The following is a 22,836-nucleotide window of genomic DNA, read 5'->3' as shown; positions in this document are numbered from 1 at the left end:
GGAAGAAAAGATACTTCATTTGTCTACTAACGATGCTCACCTTTATCTTGGCAAAAAATGTTGGCCAGGGTAATTTGTGAAAACATTTATATATATTAATATAAATAATTTTCACAGAATAAATATTGGTTTATGTCCGTTTCACAGATTATTTAGATTTTTATAGTTTAAAAAATTACTTTTTATGATGATTTTTTAAGGACATGTTTAAAGTCTAAACAATTAATTATTTTATTTGTATAAATAAAAAAGTCCTTTATATAACAAAAAGAAAAGAAAAAAACATATTTTAAAGGGTTAGTTCACCTAATTTTATTTCAAACCCATAAGACTTTGGTTCGTCTTCAAAACACAATAAGATATTATATGAAAAAAGACATTTTTAACTCTTTCCCCGCTTTTGGTCATTTTCACAAAATTATCACATGGCCCCCAGAATATTTAGTTGTATGAATATCTGAACATGCAATTTATCAAAAGAAAGAACGGACTCTCTGCTTTTTTTATTATTACACTTGAACGTGGGAAAGTTTCATTAAAAAAAGAATTTTTTTTAGCAAAAAGCTGAGAAAAATCACGTTTTTATCAAAGATTACATCCAGATGGGATTCAGAACGGTGATCATAACACAGATGGAGTAGATCGAGTCCATCAACACCCCCAAAGCTTCACAACCACCAAAACTGTGATGCTTCAGAAAGTTCATAAACACATTGAAAAAGTAAAAGAATCCAAGGCTTTTGAAGAGATATGATCGCTTTATATGACAGATTTAATGAAGGCTTTTCTTCACATATAAACATTGATCAATGCACATGCATAGAGCATATCAAATATGGTAAAGGGAAGCAAACAAACCTAATCTGTATTTCGAAGATGAATGAAAGTCTTGCTTTAAGGGTGAGTGAATAATGACTTGAATCATTTTCGAGTGAACGAACCCTTAAATACACAGTAAATGAACCCCTGGCACATACAATTGCCCGTAGTTACAGAAACATCCACGTGCGGGCACATCCGGAGGGACTCTTCTTTAATTCAGCGCTGAAGACTAGCGCCTACGGGGCCGTGTGAGAGGTTGTGATGTGAAACAGATGGAAAAGGAGAGCAGGAAGGCGAGAGAGTGTGTGTTACCTAGGCGACATGAGCGTCTGCGACTCGGTCTTGCAGAGTTTGCCCACCGTTCCTGCTAGCTTCTCTGCGCTGGCGTCCCAGCTCATGTTGGCGTCACATGTCGCCTCGTCCTCCACCAGCTCCTGCGCGCAGAGACAAACATCAGCCGGGAACACGCATCACTCCCTTCAAGGGCTCGCACGGCCACGGGAATCATCATGTTGCCGTGGAGACGGCCACTTAGCCACAAAGCAGAATCGTGGCGTGTCTGAAAGAGTGTGTGCGTGTGTGTGTGTGTGACTTCCACACACTAGATACTGTTATAACTGATTAAGTGTGTGACACAGACCGTAGCCTTGAATTATCAGCAGTCAGTGCACAAAAGCAGAAAAACAGCACAGCCCTCATGAAAGAAGGATGGAGCGCTGGAGTTTGTCATTGTTTGAAGAAAATTATGTTTGAAATATGTTTGATGTATTGAGAAATTGTACTTGCACAGGTGATTCATTGGGTCAAATAAAACCTGCTTTACTGACGCAATTTTTTAACCTTTTAATGCGTTATTGATCGTGTTAACTTTGACAGCCCTAAATTCAACACAAGAGATTTTCGTCACACACAGTATGGGCCCTATCCTGCACCCGGCGCAACTGACTTTGTACAGCGACGCATGTATCATTCCTATTTTGCACCCGACGCACAGCAGACTTTTCCCTCCACAGACGCACGTCAGTAAACTAAGGAGTGAACTTGCGCTCCCGGGGGCGGTTCAGAGAAAAGAGGAGGCGTGTTCCGGCGCAAACGTTCTCTGGTGCTATTTTGCAGTTTCAGAAAACAATTCCTCCACTGACCAGGAAAAACCTAGTCTAAAGTCAGTGGCGCGTTATTCAGATGCTATTTTAAGGGCGCATGCTTGGCCCTAATCAATGTGCACAACACGCTAAACTTTGCTTCTCTACTCTACACAGAAGCAGCAGTTCTCATTTTTAGAAAACCATACATAATTACAAGGAAAAATATTACCACACGAGGGAAATCATTGTGGTGTCCATGAAGATGTGAAAAAATAGGCATAAATCGAGCTTACACATTTACCCAAATTATCATACGCCTGTTTAACCGAAGCAAATTTGGGTGTGTTTCTCCATCCCCAATGTAACTTCTCTGTGTTTTACGGCCCTGACGAGAACGTCGGTCTCCTCGGCTGTGAACCGCTCCTGGCGCGCGCCTGGCAAATCCGCCGTTATAATAGCAATCCGTCATGGAACAATCGTGCCTGCTCTTAAAGGGAATGTGAGATGACGCTCTGATTGGTTTATTTCACATTATGTCCAAACCACACCTATGAATAATGAAGCTACTTCAGACCAACACATTTAGATTTGCGCGATCCGCCCACAACATTACTTGCGTTTCGCGTTTGATACTTGCGTTTCAGATCGTTAAAATAGGGCCCTGAGAGTTTTTTTCTCCTCCTTTTGATTGACAGGATATAAACGACACTGATCATTGGTCGTTTTTAAACAATCGGTCAATGGTCGATTATATAATATAATCGATTATATTATATAATATAATCGATTATATTATATTATATTTTATTATATAATTAGAATGTATTAATATATTATTATATTATATTATATTATATTATATAATATATATTATATTATATTATATTATATTATACTTTTACAAAACGCCTATGGGGAAAATATATAATATAAACATATATAAATATTCACTGTAAAAGATAATCCTGTAAAAAACGGTAAACGACTGGCAGCTGTGGTTGCCATCATCATACTGTAAAATTTTTACTGTTTATGAAATGAACAGCTAAATACCGTTTTGTCAGCTACAGCTATACAGTATGCTGTTTAATTACAGTTTTATACTGTCGCTGACAAAACGGTATTTAGCTGTTAATTTCATAAACAGTAACACACCGTATTTTTACAGTATGATGCTGGCAACCACAGCTGCCAGTCGTTTACCGTTCTTTTTAACAGGATTATTTTTTACAGTGAATATAATGCATAAATATATACATATATAAAATTATACATTTTGTAATTATGTGTATAAATGATTAATTATTATTTTTCAGTAGAGAACGCCTGACACTAGCACCTCTGTGTGCCTAAAATGCTGTACATTATTAATACAGAAATCGTTACTGACCGCAGCGGCGGAGTCCAACACTGTCGGGTCATCCGGATATCGTCCACACACTGCTCTGTTCTTGTCCACTGTTAACAGATCACCAGTCTGCACACACACACACACACACACACACACACACACACGGTCATGCTTCATCTCCTGAACTCTTTAGGTTCAGGTTCCTTTTCCATGATAATAGAGACTTCATCAGTTTGAATTCGGACTGATTTGTGGCTCTACAGAAGAATATATCATCACTTGGATTATGTGTCTGTGTCTAAGAGTTTACACATTGTCATAAAAAAAAAAAAAAATCCTATGGAGACAATGAATGGGATTACAATATTTTCTGATGAAGGCAATAAGCACTTACTACGTATTTTGTCAAAATCGAGATAAATGGCTCTATTAGACTATGATCTGTCCATTAAGAGATGGATTTGGCTTGACTTTGCTCAGATTTAGAAAGAAAAAGCGTAAAAATGTGTATAAAATCGACCAAAATATAAAAATAAGGCATGTTTCTCAGTTTCAGTGTTGGCGTGTACTGTTTAGCCTTTGTAGGGCAGAATAATAGTATAATTGGAGTGTGTGTGTGTGTGTGTGTGTGTGTGTGTGTGTGTGTGTGTGTGTGTGTGAGACGTACAGTGGCGGGCGGCTCTCTCGGTTGGCTCTTCTGACTGTGCAAACTGCCGATCTCCGTCTGTGAGCTGGAGTGAGACATTCCCTCAAAGAACGGCCTTGAGAGGAAAACATACACACGTTTACAATATAAAAACACTCTAAGAGCCAAAAGCTGGGTTTCATGGTCAGCGATACAGTATCAGTCAAGTGTTTACACTGTCTGGAAGGCATTCATTTTCAGTGAGACAGTCAATGAGACAGTTGGCGATGTTCATTGAAATTGTTCATCTTGTTCAAACACTTTCTCATTTTTAGCAACAATATATCCTAAGAGCTGGTTTTGAAGGCATCTAGAAGCAGGAACGGCCACTGAAACCAACAATACAGTGCGAGCCGAGGGGAAAATGTGAAAGTGGAAATAACTCTGGGAACAAGGTGCAAATTTGGAAATTGCTCTAAGCCAACCAATCAGATGCAATTTTAAAAATTGCTTGCCATGTTTGTGTTTAATATGCATCAGATTAGCACTATGATCAAAGACTTTAGATGTGCAAAGACGGTACACTCATATTTCTATGAATGGGAGAAAGTGCAACGTGCAATATGGCGGAATAAGTCCCGCCTTCTGAATAAAAAAGCCAATCACCAATTGACCCTTCGCAGGGAGTTTGATTGACAGCCGATCTGACCAATCATAATCCGCCGAATCCGCCATTTTTGTCCGACAAAGCAGACAGGAGAGTTAGTAGATTATTGACATCTTTCCGCGGTTAAAAGGTTTAGGAGCTGCACTTGTATGACTAAAACAGCTGCCGAGAGGAAGTGATGGGGGAAACAAAGCTTTTCAAAACTTTTAATCAATTTCTTCGCAAAATTATTCACTGTTTGGAAGCGGTGGAAACGCCACATGCTGGTGACGCCTGCTGGTCAGAAAAGTGTAAAAATGTATAATTTTAGTCAAATTGTAGGGCTTTTTTTGTTTATTTTATGTAGAGCTTGGTCAATCATACCAATAAGAGACTTTTAACTACAACTCTACATGTTTATTATACAAATGTGTCATTAAATGTCTACAAATTTATACAATTGATCTGAGATCAGGTAAAAATCATATAGACACTGGATCATGGGTTCAAGGAGATCATCGCCCCCTAGTGGCGAACCGTTAAAATATCTAAACACTTCAAAACCGTAATGACGTAACAAAGCCTCGTTTCCTGAAACCACGTAACTTTGACAGTTTGATACGCGCACTGAATCACTGGTTCGGAAAAAATCATAAGCAAAAGGTTTTGAAGCGACTTTCGAAAGCGACGAGAGTCGTTTCAAAGATGGCCGCCGTGTGAAATGACTTTGACTCATGACTCTTACTTTAGTTTGGGTTTGGGAGTGCTGAGAAGACTCTCGTTGTCCTCCATCTCTGGGCCGCTGTCGCTCTGGTTATAGACCTCCAGACTGTCATACAGGAGATCCAGATCTTCAACCTCCTGCGTTTGATCAACCGGATCAGAGTCCAATACCTTTTGAAACCAGCACAACAAAAGCTAAATGTAGATGTGTATAAAAATGTAAATCTCAGCTACACAAAAAAAATCGTTTTTTTATATTATAATAAGTAATGAAAAATGATAAGAATAGCTTAATGAACTTATTTGTGTGGGAAAATGTGAATTTTTATCGTGAGATTCGCCCATTTAAAAAAGAAACAACAACATGTACCGAAAGAACGAAGACACTGAATGCAACCTTTCTCAGCCTGAATTTTCACAGGACAGGACAATCAGCAGTAATGACCCATTCATACTATAAAATGCTGAGACTAAAACACAGAAAGAAGTTCCTTGTGGAAAAGAAAACAAAAGACACACAAAGTGGAAGAGAGATGTGAAATCTTAATCCTAATAATGAGAATTTACTAGAAATTACACTATTTTGCTTCTTTTCCAGGATGATAAAAAGTTGTAAAAAACAAGTTTTACCTAGTTGACTTTGGATTTTAGTCAAATAGAAATAATCAGCTGTGCATCAAATCAGTGCCGTTGTGTGTTTTGCCGTGCTACGAACGGTGCTCATTTATTTCTCAAAAAAAAAAAAAAGAAGAAAGAAAAAGAGAAACTACTGTAACTACTTCCCAACAGGAAAGCTGTGATTGGAAACTCCCCAAAGTCATTGTTTTCCACAGGTTTATGTCACAGGTGTTTTGAAATATGTTACACATTTGAGACACACCCAAAGGCTGTGTCTGAAATCGCCCCTATACCCTTAAATTGGCACTATTTGAGGGAACAGCCATTTGTAGTGGTGTCCGAAAACATCGAGTGCACTCATTCAATCCCACAATGCACCGCAGCAACGAGTTTACAAGCGAAGTACACTTAATGGCTAGAGAATACCCATAATGCAGTGTGAGAGTCGCATGCCAAATGAATTCCCACGTCTGACCAGAAGATGGCGCTCGCAACTGAATCATCCATCCATCCATTACAAACTGCTGGTCCAATGTGGCTACAGCGTAATATCATACAGGTATAACATCCTTTTTAATTGGTTATTAAATTGTTTAATTAAAGGTATAGCGGAGGATCTTTCCAAATTTTAGATAAGACCCGCCCTCTCCACTTTTTGAAAAGTTTGATTGATTCACCAGAATGATTGACAATTAGGAGGACCAATAGTTTAGACTACCCACCAGGAAGTAAAACATCCTCCGCTATACCTTTAAGGTTTACACATGCTAGTTTCCATAGCAGAGTTCAGGACAAATGTTTTCATCACTACAGTTTGCTAAGTTTCAAATGATTATTAAACAGCTCAAACTATGCAAAAGCGGCAATTCACTCACTCGTGTTCATTCACTGCTTCAGGACTGTTAGTGGAGTGATGTAGGGAATCGTGAATGAGGGTATAGGAGGTGATTTAGGACACAGTCAAAGTGAGCTATTGAACTGACAAGCCCATGTTGGCAATGCTACTCGCGAGAACCGCCTGCCAATGCAACAAATCTGTGTCATCACCCTGAATCAGGAAGTTGCTGGACTGATAGCCAAATAAATCTGGATCATTTCCTGTAGGGCTTGGATAACCGAGTCAAGGAAAGGGGACGATGAAGTCAAAGAGTCAAACAGCTACCAGCTAACAAACTTAGACTCTAACAATGAGACTGTAAAGCTGCTTAAATCTTGCCTGTGGGCTATATAAGCATCTGTGACCTAAGTCATCATGGCCTCATGTGTCCTCTCAGAGCTAAACAGTCGGTTTAGTTTTAGAAGAGATCTACATCACATCTTACACTGCAAAAATCAAAGCTCTTCTCACATTTCAGCGACTAGATCAATCATTGCCAAGTCCCAGGACTCTTTTTTTATAAAGGTTGAATTTCATGGCTGAAGTGATTTTTGTGATTCAAAGCACAGAGTAGAGAGAGTGGAGAGTGCAGAACCTCAGGCTGAAACATGTATTTCTCTCTGTTGTAACTTATAAAAGACAAGAAGAAAATCTCACCTCATCAGATACTTTGAATCTCTTCAGGAGAGCAACAAACTTCTGCTTGAAATTGGGTTGCTACCGAGAGATTGAGAGAAAATGTCATCAAAAACGTCTGGGCTGCAATCAAGTTCACAGTTACAAAGAAGTATGGTACATAAAACACAGTCAAATTATGGTATTTTTAATTTTTTTTTAAGTTAAAACAGTAAAATAGGTCAAAGCAAAAGACAAAACAAAAAATATCTGCATTTACAATTTTTGGTCACACTGTATATTGTGTCTTTAATTACTATCTACTTGCATCAAAAAACTGTTAGGTGCAACAAACTCATAGTGTTCATGTTGTATTGCAAATAACTTTGCTGGTAAGGTTAAGGATAGGTGTGGTTATATGGAAGTCGGTTTAAAGGTGGGTGGAGCAGATTCAACAGTGTACAGTATGTACACAATATCAATGATTCATTTAAATATGAGTGCATAGAAGTTTTAGACACTTAATATAAAGTGGGTCTCAGTTTTTCATACTGTGTTTCAGAATGGCAGGAGTGGAATGTAATCTACATTAGTGTTGTTCTAGTTTATGCACTGATCCTGGGTTAACACTTGTGTTCCTAATTGTGAGCTTAATTCAAGAGGATTAGAACATCACCTTCTAGGACCTTCTGTGAACTAGATAACACCGAACCAAACACCAAACACATAAGGACACAAAGCCAATTTGTCTCTGTTTCTGTCTTGCTGCCTGAAATGACTTGTGTCAAGACAATAATTCCAGGATAATAGATTGGGTCATTTAAATATTATTGCTGTGACAATGAAGAATTCATTGTGTGTTGATGAATTTACTAGTGCTCAACCAACGTGAATTTTGTAATGGCAAGATATGCAGATACCAACAGAGATATGATATGATAACAATACATAATTCAACTGAATCATATCAGCAATCAGAACTGATATACAAAGATTTTTAACAAATGGTGTTCCTCAGGGCTCGATTCTGGGTCCGATCATTTTCTGCAAAGTGTTCATTAAAGTGCAGAGGGAGTTGATCTGTACATACCCGGGTCATAGATGTAGTTCTAATCATTTTCCTTCTAGATTTTTTGGGCTTCCGCTGAACATCATCATCCTCATCATAAAGGTCCTAAATCAGAATTTCAGGAAATTTCGATAGATTTTATTAGGTGGCAATCCTTTCTAAAGATACAAGGGCAAATTCATTAACTATGTTGGGCCATGCAAAATATCCACACTCTTATTCACTGATGACCCAGTAACCAGTCTCTAAACAATGCTAACAAATTAACAAATGTTAAATGAAATGACCATACTCTGTGTGGCGCAAACTAACACCAACAAGACCAATGATACTGACAAACTACAGAACAGGCCAAAAGTTTGGACACATTACTATTTTTAATGTTTTTGAAAGAAGTTTCTTCTGCTCATCAAGCCTGCATTTATTTGATCAAAAATACAGATTTTTTAAAAATATTGTGATATATTCTTACAATTTAAAATAATTGGTTTTCAATTTATTATACTTTAAATTATCATTTATTTCTGTGATGCAAAGCCGAATTTTCAGGATCTATCCAGTCTATTTTTTTCCTTAATTTTTTAAAAATAAATCAGTACTTTTATTCAGCAAGGATGTGTTAAATTGATAAAGTGATAGTAAAGAAGATTTCTATTATTAGATTTTTTTTTTTTTTTTTTTTATAAATGCAGTTCTTTTTAACCTTTTATTCATCAAATATATTAGGCAGCAGAACTGTTTCCAACACTCATAATAAATCAGAATATTACAATGATTCCTAAAGGATCATGTGATAGACTGGAGTAATGATCCTGAAAATTCAGCTTTGCATCACAGAAATAAATGATAACTTAAAGTATAATAAATTGAAAACCAATTATTTTAAATTGTAATAATATATCACAATATTAAAAAAAAAAATCTGTATTTTTTATCAAATAAATGCAGGCTTGATGAGCAGAAGAAACTTCTTTCAAAAACATAAAAAATAGTAATGTGTCCAAACTTTTGGCCTGTACTGTGTATTCATAGTGAAATCAGGGAATTAAGAGGAAATTTCACCCCTTTTTAAAAACGTAGGGCTTTCTTTAGAGCAATGATAAAAACATGCTCGCTCCTCCTGACCTGGCCTTGAACAGCGTCATCGCTCGCCTCCTGCTCTGATGAGTAGCTATCGTCGTCATCTTCAGAATAGTTATCCATATCTGGAGAACGGTCTGCAAAGAGACACAGACATTTAATGACCCCATGACATTTTATTGCAGCGAAGGCCTCAGACACACAGTACCATCTGACCAACAGAAAAATCCAGAGCATTAAAATGATTATTTCAAAACACGCAGCAATTTTACAGCTCCAATTTGAGAACACTTGAGCTGCTAAAGCAACTTTCCCTTTTAATGCACCGCAGCATCAGTCACTTTCTCTTCGTGTGTGTTTAAAGAGGATGGATGGGAGGATGTTTGGTGGGAGAGAGAGTTTCCGGGGGACGTTTATCTTTATTGCAGCTTAATGCACTCAAACTGCCCATTAGCATCTTATGCTCAATGTAATGACTGAACATAAACAAAGCTAATCACTGATGGAATAATGTAACTGGATACACAGGGTGGTTTGGTGTAGTGGTTAAAGATCTGGCCTTTATATGTTCCCTTCCTTCCAATTGCGGTCACATTTGTGAAATTTTGATAAATTTCGTGAGCAAGAAAGGTCCATTGTCTGTTGTCAATAGAGTAGATATTCAAAATCTCCATTGGAAAATCAATAACCCTTTACAATAAGGTTCATTAGTTAACATTAGTTAATGTATTTACTAACTAACAATGAGCAATCCATTTGTTACAGTGCCAGTTAATGTTAGTTAATAAAAACACAGCTGTTCATTGTTTGTTCATGTTAACTAATGTTAACAAACACAACCTTTGATTTTAATGACGTATTATTAGTATTATATTAACTAACATTAATCAATGCTGTAGAAGTATTGTTCAATCTTAGTTCATTTTAACTAAGGTAGTTAACTAATGAACCTTATTGTAAAGTGTTACCGGAAAATCGTTCACCCTCATACGAGATTCATGATTGTGTGGATTCCTGGAATCCAATTGGATTTCGCCAATGAAAACACTAATTGTGACACACATTTCGGGTCTTTTTCAATTGTAATACATTGATCCATCAGTGCGAGTCACCTGAAGCTTTGGCCTTTGTCTCTGGCTGCCCACTGCCGTCCTCCGGGTCGATAGGTTGACTGGACAGTGAATAAACACTGAGCTCTGCTGCACGCACCGGCGCTTCCTTCACGTTACTGTGGAGTCCTAAAATCTGGCCTCCATCTGTCGGGTGCTGCATCACCTTTAAACACAAACACTCTGACATAAGTGACACGCGAACAGAGCTATCTGAATATGTAGCCTCCTTGTCCTCGTTTTTCAGTTTCAACCACGACGACTCTTCATCTGAAAGCCTCGGTTTTGGTCTGTTTCAAGGTTGGCATTCCTCCTCGAACTCTTGGGCTGATGAATCGCCCCCTGAGGTTTTCTATGGCGAGTCTCTCCTGAATATGATTAGCGCTGGAATCTCAGCAGAGAGGAGTTTGGAATTTGTGGGGGTGAAACTGCAGAGAATAACTTTCAGAAAGCTTCACAGATGAATATAATGTGCTCACATAAAGGCCCCCCTCCTAACACTCCTAAATAACAGACCTCTTTAATAGTATCAGTCATGAAACAAAAGAACAAGAAGAAATACTCGCTAATGATTATCAACATGAGTTGAGAGAATCTTACAAATATAAGAGAAGGAACATTTTGCACTCACTTATGTAGCAATGAATATCCATCCAATCGTTCAGAGAACTCAATCATATTTGCATTTTAATGAGTTAACGAACTGATACTTTCTCACCCTTCGCAAAATCTATTGGTTTACAGTAAAGCTGTGGCTAAAGGTTTCTATTCCAACTTTTATAATGATGAAGTTCCAATTTAGTACATTTAAAATATATTAGCTTTAAAAGTAACGCTGAATAACACAATACAGTTAAAATTATCATCATAATTATAATAATTGTCATGTGCTTTAGTATGCTAATTTGACATGATTACAAGTGCAGTTTTTAGAAGTGTACTTAAGTGTGTTCAGAAACATAGTCATGAAAGTGGCTCTCTTAAGTGGCCTTTTATTTCATTAATATTATATTATCTGCAAGTACAAAAACTTTAATTAGCTGAACTTTAGAGTGCTGTTTTCACCCACTTAAGAAGTACTGAAGTTTATCTCTATATGTAATTTCTTAATTATATATATATATATACTAAAATTAATTTTTTATGGAAAATGTCATGTAGGATGAATTCAGGTTAAATGGGAAGCAAAACAAAAGATAATTAAAACATAACGATTTAAAAGTGTACTTAAAGGATTAGTTCACCCCAAAATGAAAATTTCCTAATAATTTACTCACACCAATGCCATCCAAGATATCCATGTCTTTCTTTCCTCAGTGGGGGAGAAATTATGTTTTTTGAGGAAAACATTTCTGGATTTTTCTTCTAACAATGGACTTCATTGGTGACCATCATTTTTAAGGCCAAATCAATGCAGTTTCAAAAGTCTTTGAAGTGTTTAAACGGGTCGTACGCGATCACAGCTGAAGAAGAGGTTGTTATCTAGCGAAACGATAGGTCATTTAAAATATATAATAGTTGGGATTGAGCTGATCAACAAACGGACAGGGAACTACGTCATCACGTTGAAAGGTCACGCCGGCGCCGGCAATACTATTTGAACTACTATTCATATTCATCAGAATGTTATTCATATACTATTCATATTCATATTTACTGAATACTATTACTATATATATAATAGCAAACAATACTATTTGAACTATCCTCCTACGTACGGTCGCATTGTAAACAGTGGGGCGGTGCTTCCGCCGGCGCCGGCGTGACCTTTCAACGTGATGACGTAGTTCCCTGTCCGTTTGTTGATCAGCTCAATCCGAACTATTGAAGGTAAAAAGTCTATAAATTATATATATATATTTTTTAAATGACCTATCGTTTCGCTAGATAACAACCTCTTCTTCAGCTGTGATCGCGTTTAAACACTTCAAAGACTTTTGAAACTGCATTGATTTGGCCTTAAAAACGATGGTAACCAATGAAGTCCATTGTTAGAAGAAAATTTATAATTTCTCTCCCACTGAGGAAAGAAAGACATGGATATCTTGGATGGCATTGGGGTGAGTAAATTATTAGGAAATTTTCATTTTGGGGTGAACTAATCCTTTAAGTTTTTAGAAACATAGTCATGAAAGTGTACTCTCTAAATGTATGGCCTTTTATTTCATTAATATGATATTATCTGCAAGTACATTTTAAAAATAAATGTATATTTTAAATACACATTGCATTTAATACGATTAAGTGCACTTTTTTTCACAAGGGGTGGCAAATATAACTATCTGCCACTACAGCCAAACAGCACTGTGGTGAATCTATGCAGAGTGTAAATATCAGCCATTACTGTCAAAGAGCTGGCAAACCAATGGCACTGCATCACTACTAAGCTATCAGTGCATATGGCTTCTTTAATGTGTGATGTGAGAGGACAAGTATCGACATATTGACCTCACATTGAAAGCTGTGAGTATGTGCCAATTTTACTACTGGAGAAGGGTCAAATAATAAAGGTCACAGTCTGTCTGACACAAGTTTCAATGAACTGAACACCGGGCTGGAGTGATTCATTTGTCCGTACCTCAGCCATATTAATAACACCAACAGCCAGCGTCTTGTAGCCCAGAATAGTTCTGTTTTTATAGCGTTTCCTCCTTTGAAGCATGATCTGCAGCCGGTTGGCATCTCTCTTCAGGAAATGTGGGTACTAAAGAAAGGAAGTACGACAGTACAACAGCGATTTGGTGCATATTGTTGCTTCGTATTACATCATTTTCATCAGCAACAATGTGACAATGCTAGCACACACACTTTATTTGATGAAATCTCATATTTCCTGTCAAAACAACTCTTAAGAGCGACCTGAACCCAGAAAGGGTTCTTGGAAGAAACAAAGGGAAAGTGGTAAGGAAGTAAACACTTCATGCAAAGACTGCGGAGTACTTAAACGTCAAAGCTTTCAGAGGAAATTATTATTTTTTTGCATAAATGGAATAGAATGTTTTAAGTAATTAATACATTCTTAAAGATTTTCTTTGTTAAAAATGCAACTAGATAAGGATGCCTAATAAAAAAAAATACACAATAGAATCAAAATGATATTTGAAAATATGCATATTTGTGGAGAAATTATATATACATAAAAACTATTTAAAACAATTTCCAAAGTAAAGGTAGTCCGACAACGCATTGGATTAATTTTGATTTCTTTTTCAATTACAGTCATGTACACTGCAATAACACTTTTTTTCTAGTTTTAATTTTTTACCCTTTTTATTCTGTTATATTTTAGCCTTTATTATTGACATTTGAAGCAATTGAAGCAAGTGACAGGAGAGGAGAAAAGGGAAAGGAATCACAAGCTGGGACTTCAAGGGTAAATGATGAAAAGATGAAAGTAAATGATGACAGAATTTAAATTTTTGGGTGAAGTAACCCTTTAAGCACAAAGAAGGCACGATAAGTCAGGCATCAGGCCAACTGCAACAATGAGCAATTAAAGACATTTTAAGATGATTTTAGGCAAAATGCCTGAAAATTCATAGATACAGTCACTAGTATTTTGATTTAATGGTTTATATTTTTCGACAAATAGGTGGCGCTGTGACCAAATTGATATGGTGTGGTCAGAGTGAGGTGACAATGATGTATGCAAAGTTATTATATCAATATGTCAAAGCATTGCAGAGATAAAGCCTCAGAGTTGATGGCATGGTGTGAAGATGATACGATTCGATTTTGGTGAAGTTTGAGTTTGAAAAAGTAGTTTTTTAAAGAAAATCAAAATGGCGGACGTTCGGGCGACTGACAAACTTGGTGTCTGTATTCTGGGCATGACCCAAGGAATCTATTCAGATCAGTTTTACAGTAGGCAAATTTAATCAATAGTTATTAGCATTTTTGGGGAAATTTCATTATTCCTTTTGACTACAAGGTGGCGCTGCCCCAAAACTTGTTGAGTACGCCCAAAATTGGGTATCGTATGACTCGGCATGCCGCACCGAATCTAAAAAGGCCATTTTTATTTTTTTTGGCCACACCATTTAAAAGTTATAAGCAAAAAGAGACATTTTTCATATCTGCTGACCACTAGGTGGCACTGTCCCGAAACTGTGCAGATAGCCTCAGGTCATGGTTTTCAGAACACACACCAAGTTTGGTCAGAATACGCTAAAGCGTTGTGGAGATATAGCCTCACGTTCATTTTTGCGCGATCTTCATCAAATTAATTTGCGCAAAAGTTATTAGCATAAACGTAAGTGCAACTTTGAACAGTTGGTGGCGCTAGAGGGATTGAGTTAGAGACTCCAAATTTTCTATGGTGACAGTTCAGACTGTCCTCTATCTGTGTGCCAAATTTCACAACTTTCCCGCAAGCTTTCTATGGGCTGCCATAGACTTCCAGAGTGGACGAATAAGAAGAAACGGAAGAAGAAGAAGGAGAAGAAGAACGCCAGCGGATACAATAGGTGCCTTGGCTCCTAATTAATTGTATATGTAATAATGAATCACATATACAAGTCTTATTTCAATTAATTTATTATCCGTAACAAGTTCATTGACTGAATTCTGTTTTTATTACCTATACATTTATTAAGTGATGCACATATTCAGATCACGTGACCTTCCATAACGGCCACATAATAGACACTCACACCTAGTCCCGTCCAAATTGGCTCATGAAATCACAGATGCACTCTATTTATAAATGAGCAAATCCTGTGGGAATAGGGCTTAAAGTGCTAGTTCACCCAAAACTGAGAAATCCGTCTTCATTTACTCTCATGTCGTTCCAAATCCGCAAGACTTTTTTTTCATCTTGGAAACACAAATGAAGATATTTTTTTATGAAATCTGAGAGATTTCAGTCCCTCTATTAAAAGTCGATTCACCCACAACTTTCATAAAGATATCGTAAAATGATTTGAGAGTTAAATCCAAGTCTTCTGAAGAGACATGATTGCTTTAACTGATGAACTTTAGTTCACGCATAACCACTGATCAGTGGTGGTGCATCAGATATGGTGAACCGAAGCTCAACTGCACTCTCTTGTTGAGTCAGACACACACACACACACACACACACACACACAGTCTCAGACAGCTGTACCTGCAGGGAGAAGGTGAGCTCCAGGTCTGTCTCCATCAGCCCGCTGGGTGGGAGCATGTACTCATTCGACCTCAGGATGCGTTTTGAGCCCTGAGAACATGGAGAGACACGTATTCTCATTAAACATCACTTAAGAAACTCCTGCGAATCAAAGCAAATAAACCCACGCAGTGAATGTGACGTCACTGAATACTGCCCGATGCTTGCAAACTGAAATGTTGTCCGTATGGTTCGACAGCGAAAGCATTAAACAAGACAGAAAATGAGTCAGTCACACTGAATGTGTTGAATCGTTTCAGTGTTACTGTCCGTTCGGCTTCTCCGCACATCTGAGAGGCGAGTCACGATATGGGCTGTCATGCTGATACTGGGTGATAGAAATGTAAATGACTCTAAATGCTCTAAAAGGAAAAGAGGCTCTCAACTGGAAAACAGAAAAAGTGAGAGACACAGTCAATCTAGACACTGTTTTGGTCTTTTTTGTTTTGTTCGTTGTTCTTGTAGTCAACTTTCTGTATACCTGTAACGATCACCAGTGAGAGTGCCCGGATTTACTATCAGAGGGCACTCCAACCCACACATCCACAGACTCCATTCCCCATAACCCTTTGCCCAGACCATCATCCATTATCACTTTCACCTGTGTCTCATTATCTTGTTTGTTCACCCTATATAAGCCTGGTTCTTTCTGTCATTCCCTGCGAAGTCTTGTTTAGTGTTTATACAGCATTTCTGAGTAATTCCACTGTTTTCCATGTTCTTGATATCTGCCTGTGTCCTGGTTTTCCCGTTCCTGTCTCACCCTCTGGATGTGCTCTGACCTCTTGCCTGTTTTCGACTACGATTGTGGATTACCCTTTCAATAAAACTGCATTTGGATCCTCAACCTTCATGTCTCAGAGAGAGCAGTACGTGACAATACCAGTGAACAATTAATAATTTACCACGGTAGGTGAATGTAAAGTTCGGCAAACTACTTCTCTGTTGTTTGTCGCTGGTTCAGATGACATTTTGTAAAATAGTAGCCTACACCTTATTATTACATGTATTACAATAGATTATTTAAAAGCAGCAGCTTTACAGTATCAAACATGAAAAACAGTGTCAGCGTCTACAATAAAGCGGCTCTCCAGTGTGTTCATGTTTTTACACGCGTCTGAACTCGACGGACTGAACAGAAGAAATGAACCGAAGAAGGCGGAGCCTTCGAGCCACACCCACCTATTACATCATCGCCACTGACCAAAGGGAGTCTGAAAGTGTTAACCAGCCTGAGCGAACCTTTCCAGAAAGTCAAGCTGTTTCCAACTCCTGAAACGAATTCCAAACAAACTTGGTTTTGGCCTGATTTTGTACGAAATGACGTCACATCAATTAATTCTTCAATTTTGGGGCCAGTATATCGGGGCCTTGATTTGATGTGAAGAAGCTCTTTTGGAAACCACAGAATACATCCATCCATCCATCAAGGTTACTCTGTAAAAGCACATTCAACCCCTCAAAGAGAAAGAGACAGAGAAAGTGTCTCACTGCCCTAACAAGCTCTGAATGAAAAGCAAAAGCGCGCTGAGTCTGCTTGTTGCCGGGAAGAGTCGTGAATGCTGAAGCCTTCAAAGTGTGGATTCAAGCGGACACTTTAGGGAGCAGAAATAATGAGATATCTGTCAGAAACCTATCTTCAGTCCTTTTGATGAACAGCCATTATTTTAATTACTGAGGCAAAGCTGAGGGAGTATTACAAAAGCTTTATTTTCAGTGTCTGAAGAACACAGAAAACCCGTTCAAAACCTTCAATGATCCACCAGGAAGAGATGAGGGGGCGAAACAAGTGCACTTCATGTTCCCTGAGAGGACGTGCTCTAATCCTCACTGAATGAGTGACACACTCATTTCCTGCTGGGAATTAAATATAAAGATTCACCTACAGACTGCTTTAAATATCACTGACACTCATTCCTGTTCTAGTTTGCATTATTTTCAGGAAAATTTGTTCCTAAGCATTACTGTGTTGCAAATGTTTTTTAACCTCTCATCATTCTTGTATTCGCATTACTGTAAAACTGTAATAGTTCCTGTAATACTGTAATACCTTGATATATAAATAATATGCCTGTCAACGTTAATGTGTTAATACATGCAATTATTATGTCTTTGAACATGTAAGCTCACATCCATGGCCTGAGGAAAGACCTCTTATTTTCCATTTTATGTTTATCTACAAAAAAAATAATGAACCACTTTTAAACCATTTATCATGTTTAGAAACATTTGAATTGACGGATAACCATAATAAATACTTTACATACTTTAAATAATTCTAACAAATTAAATTGTAATGATTTTTTTTCCATTGCAGTAATGTAAGGGAAACATTAGGGAAGGATTTGTGTAAAAATGCTGTACATTTTATTTTATTTGATTCCAAAAAGAGTTTTAATTTTAAAAAAATTCTAAAATTATTGATTATTATTTTATTGAAATATTACAGTGCACTGATTATTCTCAAACATTTGGTTTTTTAACTCATTTTTAAGTTTTAATTTTAAGTATTGCATTTGGTCTGGGAAATCTGGAAAAATTTGGTCCAATTTTCATGTAAATGTTGATTAAAATGTTTATCGCACCAAAAATTATTGGCCTTAAAGTTGAAAAATCTCCCCTTACCCCATCGAAAAAAATGTCTGCCATTTAAAATATAGCCAACAACAACAACAACAACAACAACAACAACAACAACAACAACAACAAGGTCACTGTAATATTACCAAAGTGAATTTTGATTGGTCATCTGTCTTGCAATAATTTGCATGCTGAGTTTTGATTTGTCCTTTCTGTCTTGCATATATTTAACCGTTTCAGTCTTAATACTGCAAAGACAGTGTTGCATAATTATTTTATTTCTCATGCAAAATAAAACAGTGTCATGACAACACTAAAGCCCCACTAATGGTGCTATTTACCTCAAATGTAGTAATACATACAATATCTGTGAGACGCTCATATATATATCTCACAGATATTGTATGTATTACTACATTTGAGGTAAACAGCACCATTGGTAGTGGTCAAAAGTAATGTCCGAAGGTGATATTTGATTTGAATGACCCTACAAGTTTGATTAAACCATCAATATATGAAGAAAATATTTCCTGTTTTGAAAAAATATTTTAAATATAAAAAAAAAAAAAAAAAAAAAAAAAAAATGCATAGAAAAACAAAAAGCTTGCAGGAAAAAGCATACATTGACTACATCATAATCAGTTATTAATATTTTGATGGTTGTCTCTTGTTTTAGCATAATTTCTTTAAATGACAGCTTGGCCAAAAATGATGTCGAACAATTTGCCATGTTTCATTGCATTATTATCACAAATAAAACAATTGACTCCAAACACAAGTACACAATATGCTTACAAAATCTGTTATTAATATTTGAATAAAGGCTGATATTGTCAGTTTTCCAAGGCCACTACTGTATATTCCTCTTCTGAAACTGTCAAAGCCTTACAAAAGTACCAAACACAAGCAGTGTGACCAAAGCGACCTATGTGGAATGCTGAGGGCCTCCAAGTGCTCTGACATTACCCTCTCAATATATCCCACAATGCACTTCTCCCCCCCCAAACTGCCATCTTATTGCGTTCAATCCCATCTTCCCACTGAGCAAGCTGTCGCCTTGGCAACAGCTCAGTTACCACGGTGTCTTGTGTAAAGCTCTGAGCCCGTGTGATACCAAACGCAGAGCACACCGCACCTTCATCACAACACACACACACACACACACACACACACACACACACACACAGAGATGCGGTCCGTTTACCTGTATCTTGACAGCGATGACGACAGAACTGAGCTCGCGGTCCAACTCTTTCAGAACGATCAACTTCTTCAGGGTCAGACTGCACAACCTGAGGGACACACAGAGAGAGAGACAGGAATATTAGGTACCATTCACAAGTCTTCATCGGTGAATCACTCGTGTGGGGAAACCAGTCCAGAACTCAGACTTACTCGAGAGGTTGCTCACATGCTCTTTTAAATGTTGACGCTCCTAAACTGAGAAGTGCCTCACCGGAAACAAACAGAGGGAATGTCATCAAAGCTTTGATTGATTATGAGGTAAAAAACAGGGCAAAATAATAATCGTTTAATAATACAATCATAATAAAGAAATAATCTATGGGATCTAATTGGGTTGTCAAATGTACCGGTACCAGTCGGAGCTAAAAAAAAGTACTACCGAGTACCGGATATATTCGGTACCACACTGCTCTCAAGCACTCTCATTCATGTTTGTTTGAGCGCTCTCTGAGCATCAACGGTTTCTATTTACATCGTGTTTTTACAAGCGTTGAGCATTGTAGCCAATCACAATCATATCTGTTGAGCGCATGAACCCAATGGCCAATCAGAGCTGCTACTCAGTCGGTCAGTCAGAGTGTGTATGTGAAGTTTTAGCTCAAAATACCCCACAGATATTTTTATATAGCATGTTAAAGTTGTCACTTTTTGAGGGTTAGCAAAAACGTTTCGTGTCTGTTCCTTTAAATGCAAATGAGCTGCTGCTCCCGGCACAGGGGGCGGAGCTTCAACAGCTTCCACTCACACACACATTCACTGAAAATGTCAACAACTTTTAGCCTTTTATGTTCAAACCGGATTCAGACAAAGATGGAGAGACTCAAGAAGAAGTGACAACATGTAGAAGCAACAGGACATTTCTGAATGGTTAGTTGATGAATTTATGTAGATGATCTGTAGTTATCTTCTAGTCATTGATTAGCATATTCTGTCATGATAATCTATAAATCGTGTTCTGGGGGCGGGTTTATGTAAATTTCAGGGTTGGTGATGTCACTAACCCGGGAGGAATGTGGTGTAGTCTCTACCAGCCGTTTGTTGTAGTCCTTAAAAAGCGATTTCTTTAAAAGCAAATATCTCCCTTTGCTTTGAACTTCGAGCGTTGTAACTTTGCAGATGTTGTTTATGCTCAAACAGCAACATTACACACTAACTAAAGTCAGAAAAGTCAAATCATATTCAACCACCCCTTAACACCGGTGAAAACTCACAAGGTCTTGTTTTGTTCAACGCGAGCAAACCTTTTCATTATAACCAACAGTGTAAACATGACGTATAAGAGATTCATTGAACAATTAAAACAGCTTTTTCTATCATAATCCACCGCACGAACTTCCCCTAGGAACTAGCGACTCGTTGTGGTGGGACTCGGTGTGTTTCGACCGCAGGAACCAGGGTCTAAATGATGTTCCGGTAAAATTTCCCCCTCAGAAAGTCCCTGCTCACGAGGTAGCACTTTTTCAAAGTTCAGCAACTTTAGGGGGGTGGGACTTGGGGGCGCTGAACATGCTGATTGGTTGAGTTCAGGCAGCATTTTGATTGGTTGAGTTTTTCGCAGCATTTTATTTCAGCCACCATTTTTAAAAGTCTGTTGCGGTGCGTGCCGTGAGAGTTGTTTGCTATTCGAATCAAAAGGCTACGCATAGAACATGTAAATAAATGAAACCAAACACCTTGTAATCACTGTTGACTTTGCTAACATGATGGAATCTCATACATCTCACAAGTTATTTCGGTAAAAACGACATGTAACCAAATTCAAGGTTATTTTGGCTAGAAGTGGGTTACTCATAGCCAGACTATATCAGTCTATAGTTAACCTAGACGGTGAAATGACGGCTATTGCTTGCTGGGAGGCTTTAATAATAATAATAATAATAATTTGTTACATTTATATAGTGCTTTTCTGGGTACTCAAAGCTCTTAGCATGGAAGAGGGAATCTCCTCAACCACCGCCAGTGTGCAGCATCACCTGGATCTGGCCATATTGCACCAGAACGCCCACCACACACCAGCTTACTGGTGGAGAGGAGACAGTGATGAAGCCAATCAGTATATGGGGATGATCAGGAGGCCATGATGGACAGAGGCCAATGAGCAAACCCCTACTCTTTTTCGAAGGACATCCTGGGATTTTTAAAGGCCACAGAGAGTCAGGACCTCGGTTTTACGTCTCATCCGAAGGTCGGTGCTCTTTGACAGTATAGTGTCCCGATCACTACACTGGGGCGTTAGGACCCACACAGACCACAGGGTGAGCGCCCCCTACTGGCCTCACTAACACCTCTTCCAGCAGCAGACTGGTTTTCCCAGGAGTCTCCCATCCAGGTATTGGACCAGGCTCAGCCCTGCTTAACTTCAGTGGGCCAGCAGTCTTGGGCTACAGGGTGATATGGCTGCTGGGATTTAAGCTTTATTGAGCTTTATTAAGCTTATATGCAGAGGATGAAATCCAGCGGGAACTGGAAAGTCCTACGTCACCGGACTAATTTGCCACGGCACTTTAGACCACGATGGAAACGCAGACAGCAACAGGTCTTGGGGAAAAAGTTTCTGGGACAAATTGTTCCGGGTCATTTTGGTGGAAACGCGACTATAATGGGAGTTTTCGCGAGAGTGCAGAATTCAGTGTGGCTCTTCTCTTGCTTTCTGTTTATCACTCATTCACAATCTGCTCGTATCATCTGCAGAGAAATAGCTCAGACTGTGATCCAGGTAAAGAAGTAAAACTCACACTGTCACCAGTCACCATCCAGTTAGGGTTCGGGTATCCTGATGAATATGGACTCAGTGGTGCTTTTTGAGTTATGACAACCTCTAATGAAATCGTGTTAAACCAACAAACTTCATTGAGTTAGAGAAACTTACGATTTGTAGTATAAACACAAATCTTTAAGTTGATTATATATATAAAAAAAGGTTATTCCAACTACTTTAAACATAACTGAGTGGTGGGCCTGGAAGCAATTAATGTCAACGGTAGTTGCAGCTAGCAGCTAGCATAGTACATGCTAAATTTAATGAACAAGCAAGGTATTATTAGCCATTAGCATTAGCGCAATCTAATGGTCAGTGTAGTGTTAACTTTCATATCGCCACTTCAGCACAAAGGTAACCACAAAAACTGCAACATAACAGAAATATACAACATTTATTCTCCTTATTAATTCCTATGCAAAGCATGCTGGGAACTAGAAATCCACTGTCTGATTTTCAAAGTTATCAAGATGATTTCATTACTACT

The 22,836-nt window shown here is 38.0% G+C and overlaps 1 protein-coding gene across 4 annotated transcripts in view; it reads right to left on the bottom strand.

Moving 5' to 3' along the window:
- The window catches only part of LOC309475348 (phosphofurin acidic cluster sorting protein 2), a 70,656-nt gene that overhangs the window by 27,131 nt on the left and 20,689 nt on the right, over nucleotides 1-22,836 (bottom strand). For all 4 annotated transcript variants that reach the window (XM_082138104.1, XM_082138103.1, XM_082138106.1 and 1 more), the window contains exons 2-12: nucleotides 19,551-19,638; nucleotides 15,728-15,817; nucleotides 13,199-13,324; nucleotides 10,624-10,786; nucleotides 9,557-9,648; nucleotides 8,453-8,536; nucleotides 7,405-7,464; nucleotides 5,275-5,423; nucleotides 3,926-4,019; nucleotides 3,298-3,384; nucleotides 1,135-1,256 (exon numbers count right to left, since the gene is read on the bottom strand). In XM_082138104.1, coding sequence (XP_081994230.1) covers nucleotides 1,135-1,256; nucleotides 3,298-3,384; nucleotides 3,926-4,019; nucleotides 5,275-5,423; nucleotides 7,405-7,464; nucleotides 8,453-8,536; nucleotides 9,557-9,648; nucleotides 10,624-10,786; nucleotides 13,199-13,324; nucleotides 15,728-15,817; nucleotides 19,551-19,638 — 1,155 coding nt within the window. The remainder of the gene's footprint in view (nucleotides 1-1,134; nucleotides 1,257-3,297; nucleotides 3,385-3,925; nucleotides 4,020-5,274; nucleotides 5,424-7,404; nucleotides 7,465-8,452; nucleotides 8,537-9,556; nucleotides 9,649-10,623; nucleotides 10,787-13,198; nucleotides 13,325-15,727; nucleotides 15,818-19,550; nucleotides 19,639-22,836) is intronic.

Source organism: Leuciscus leuciscus (assembly GCF_965113295.1).
Source record: "Leuciscus leuciscus genome assembly, chromosome: 15".
NCBI classification, from domain to species: domain Eukaryota; kingdom Metazoa; phylum Chordata; class Actinopteri; order Cypriniformes; family Leuciscidae; genus Leuciscus; species Leuciscus leuciscus.
This window is presented reverse-complemented; position numbering and strand designations above follow the sequence as displayed.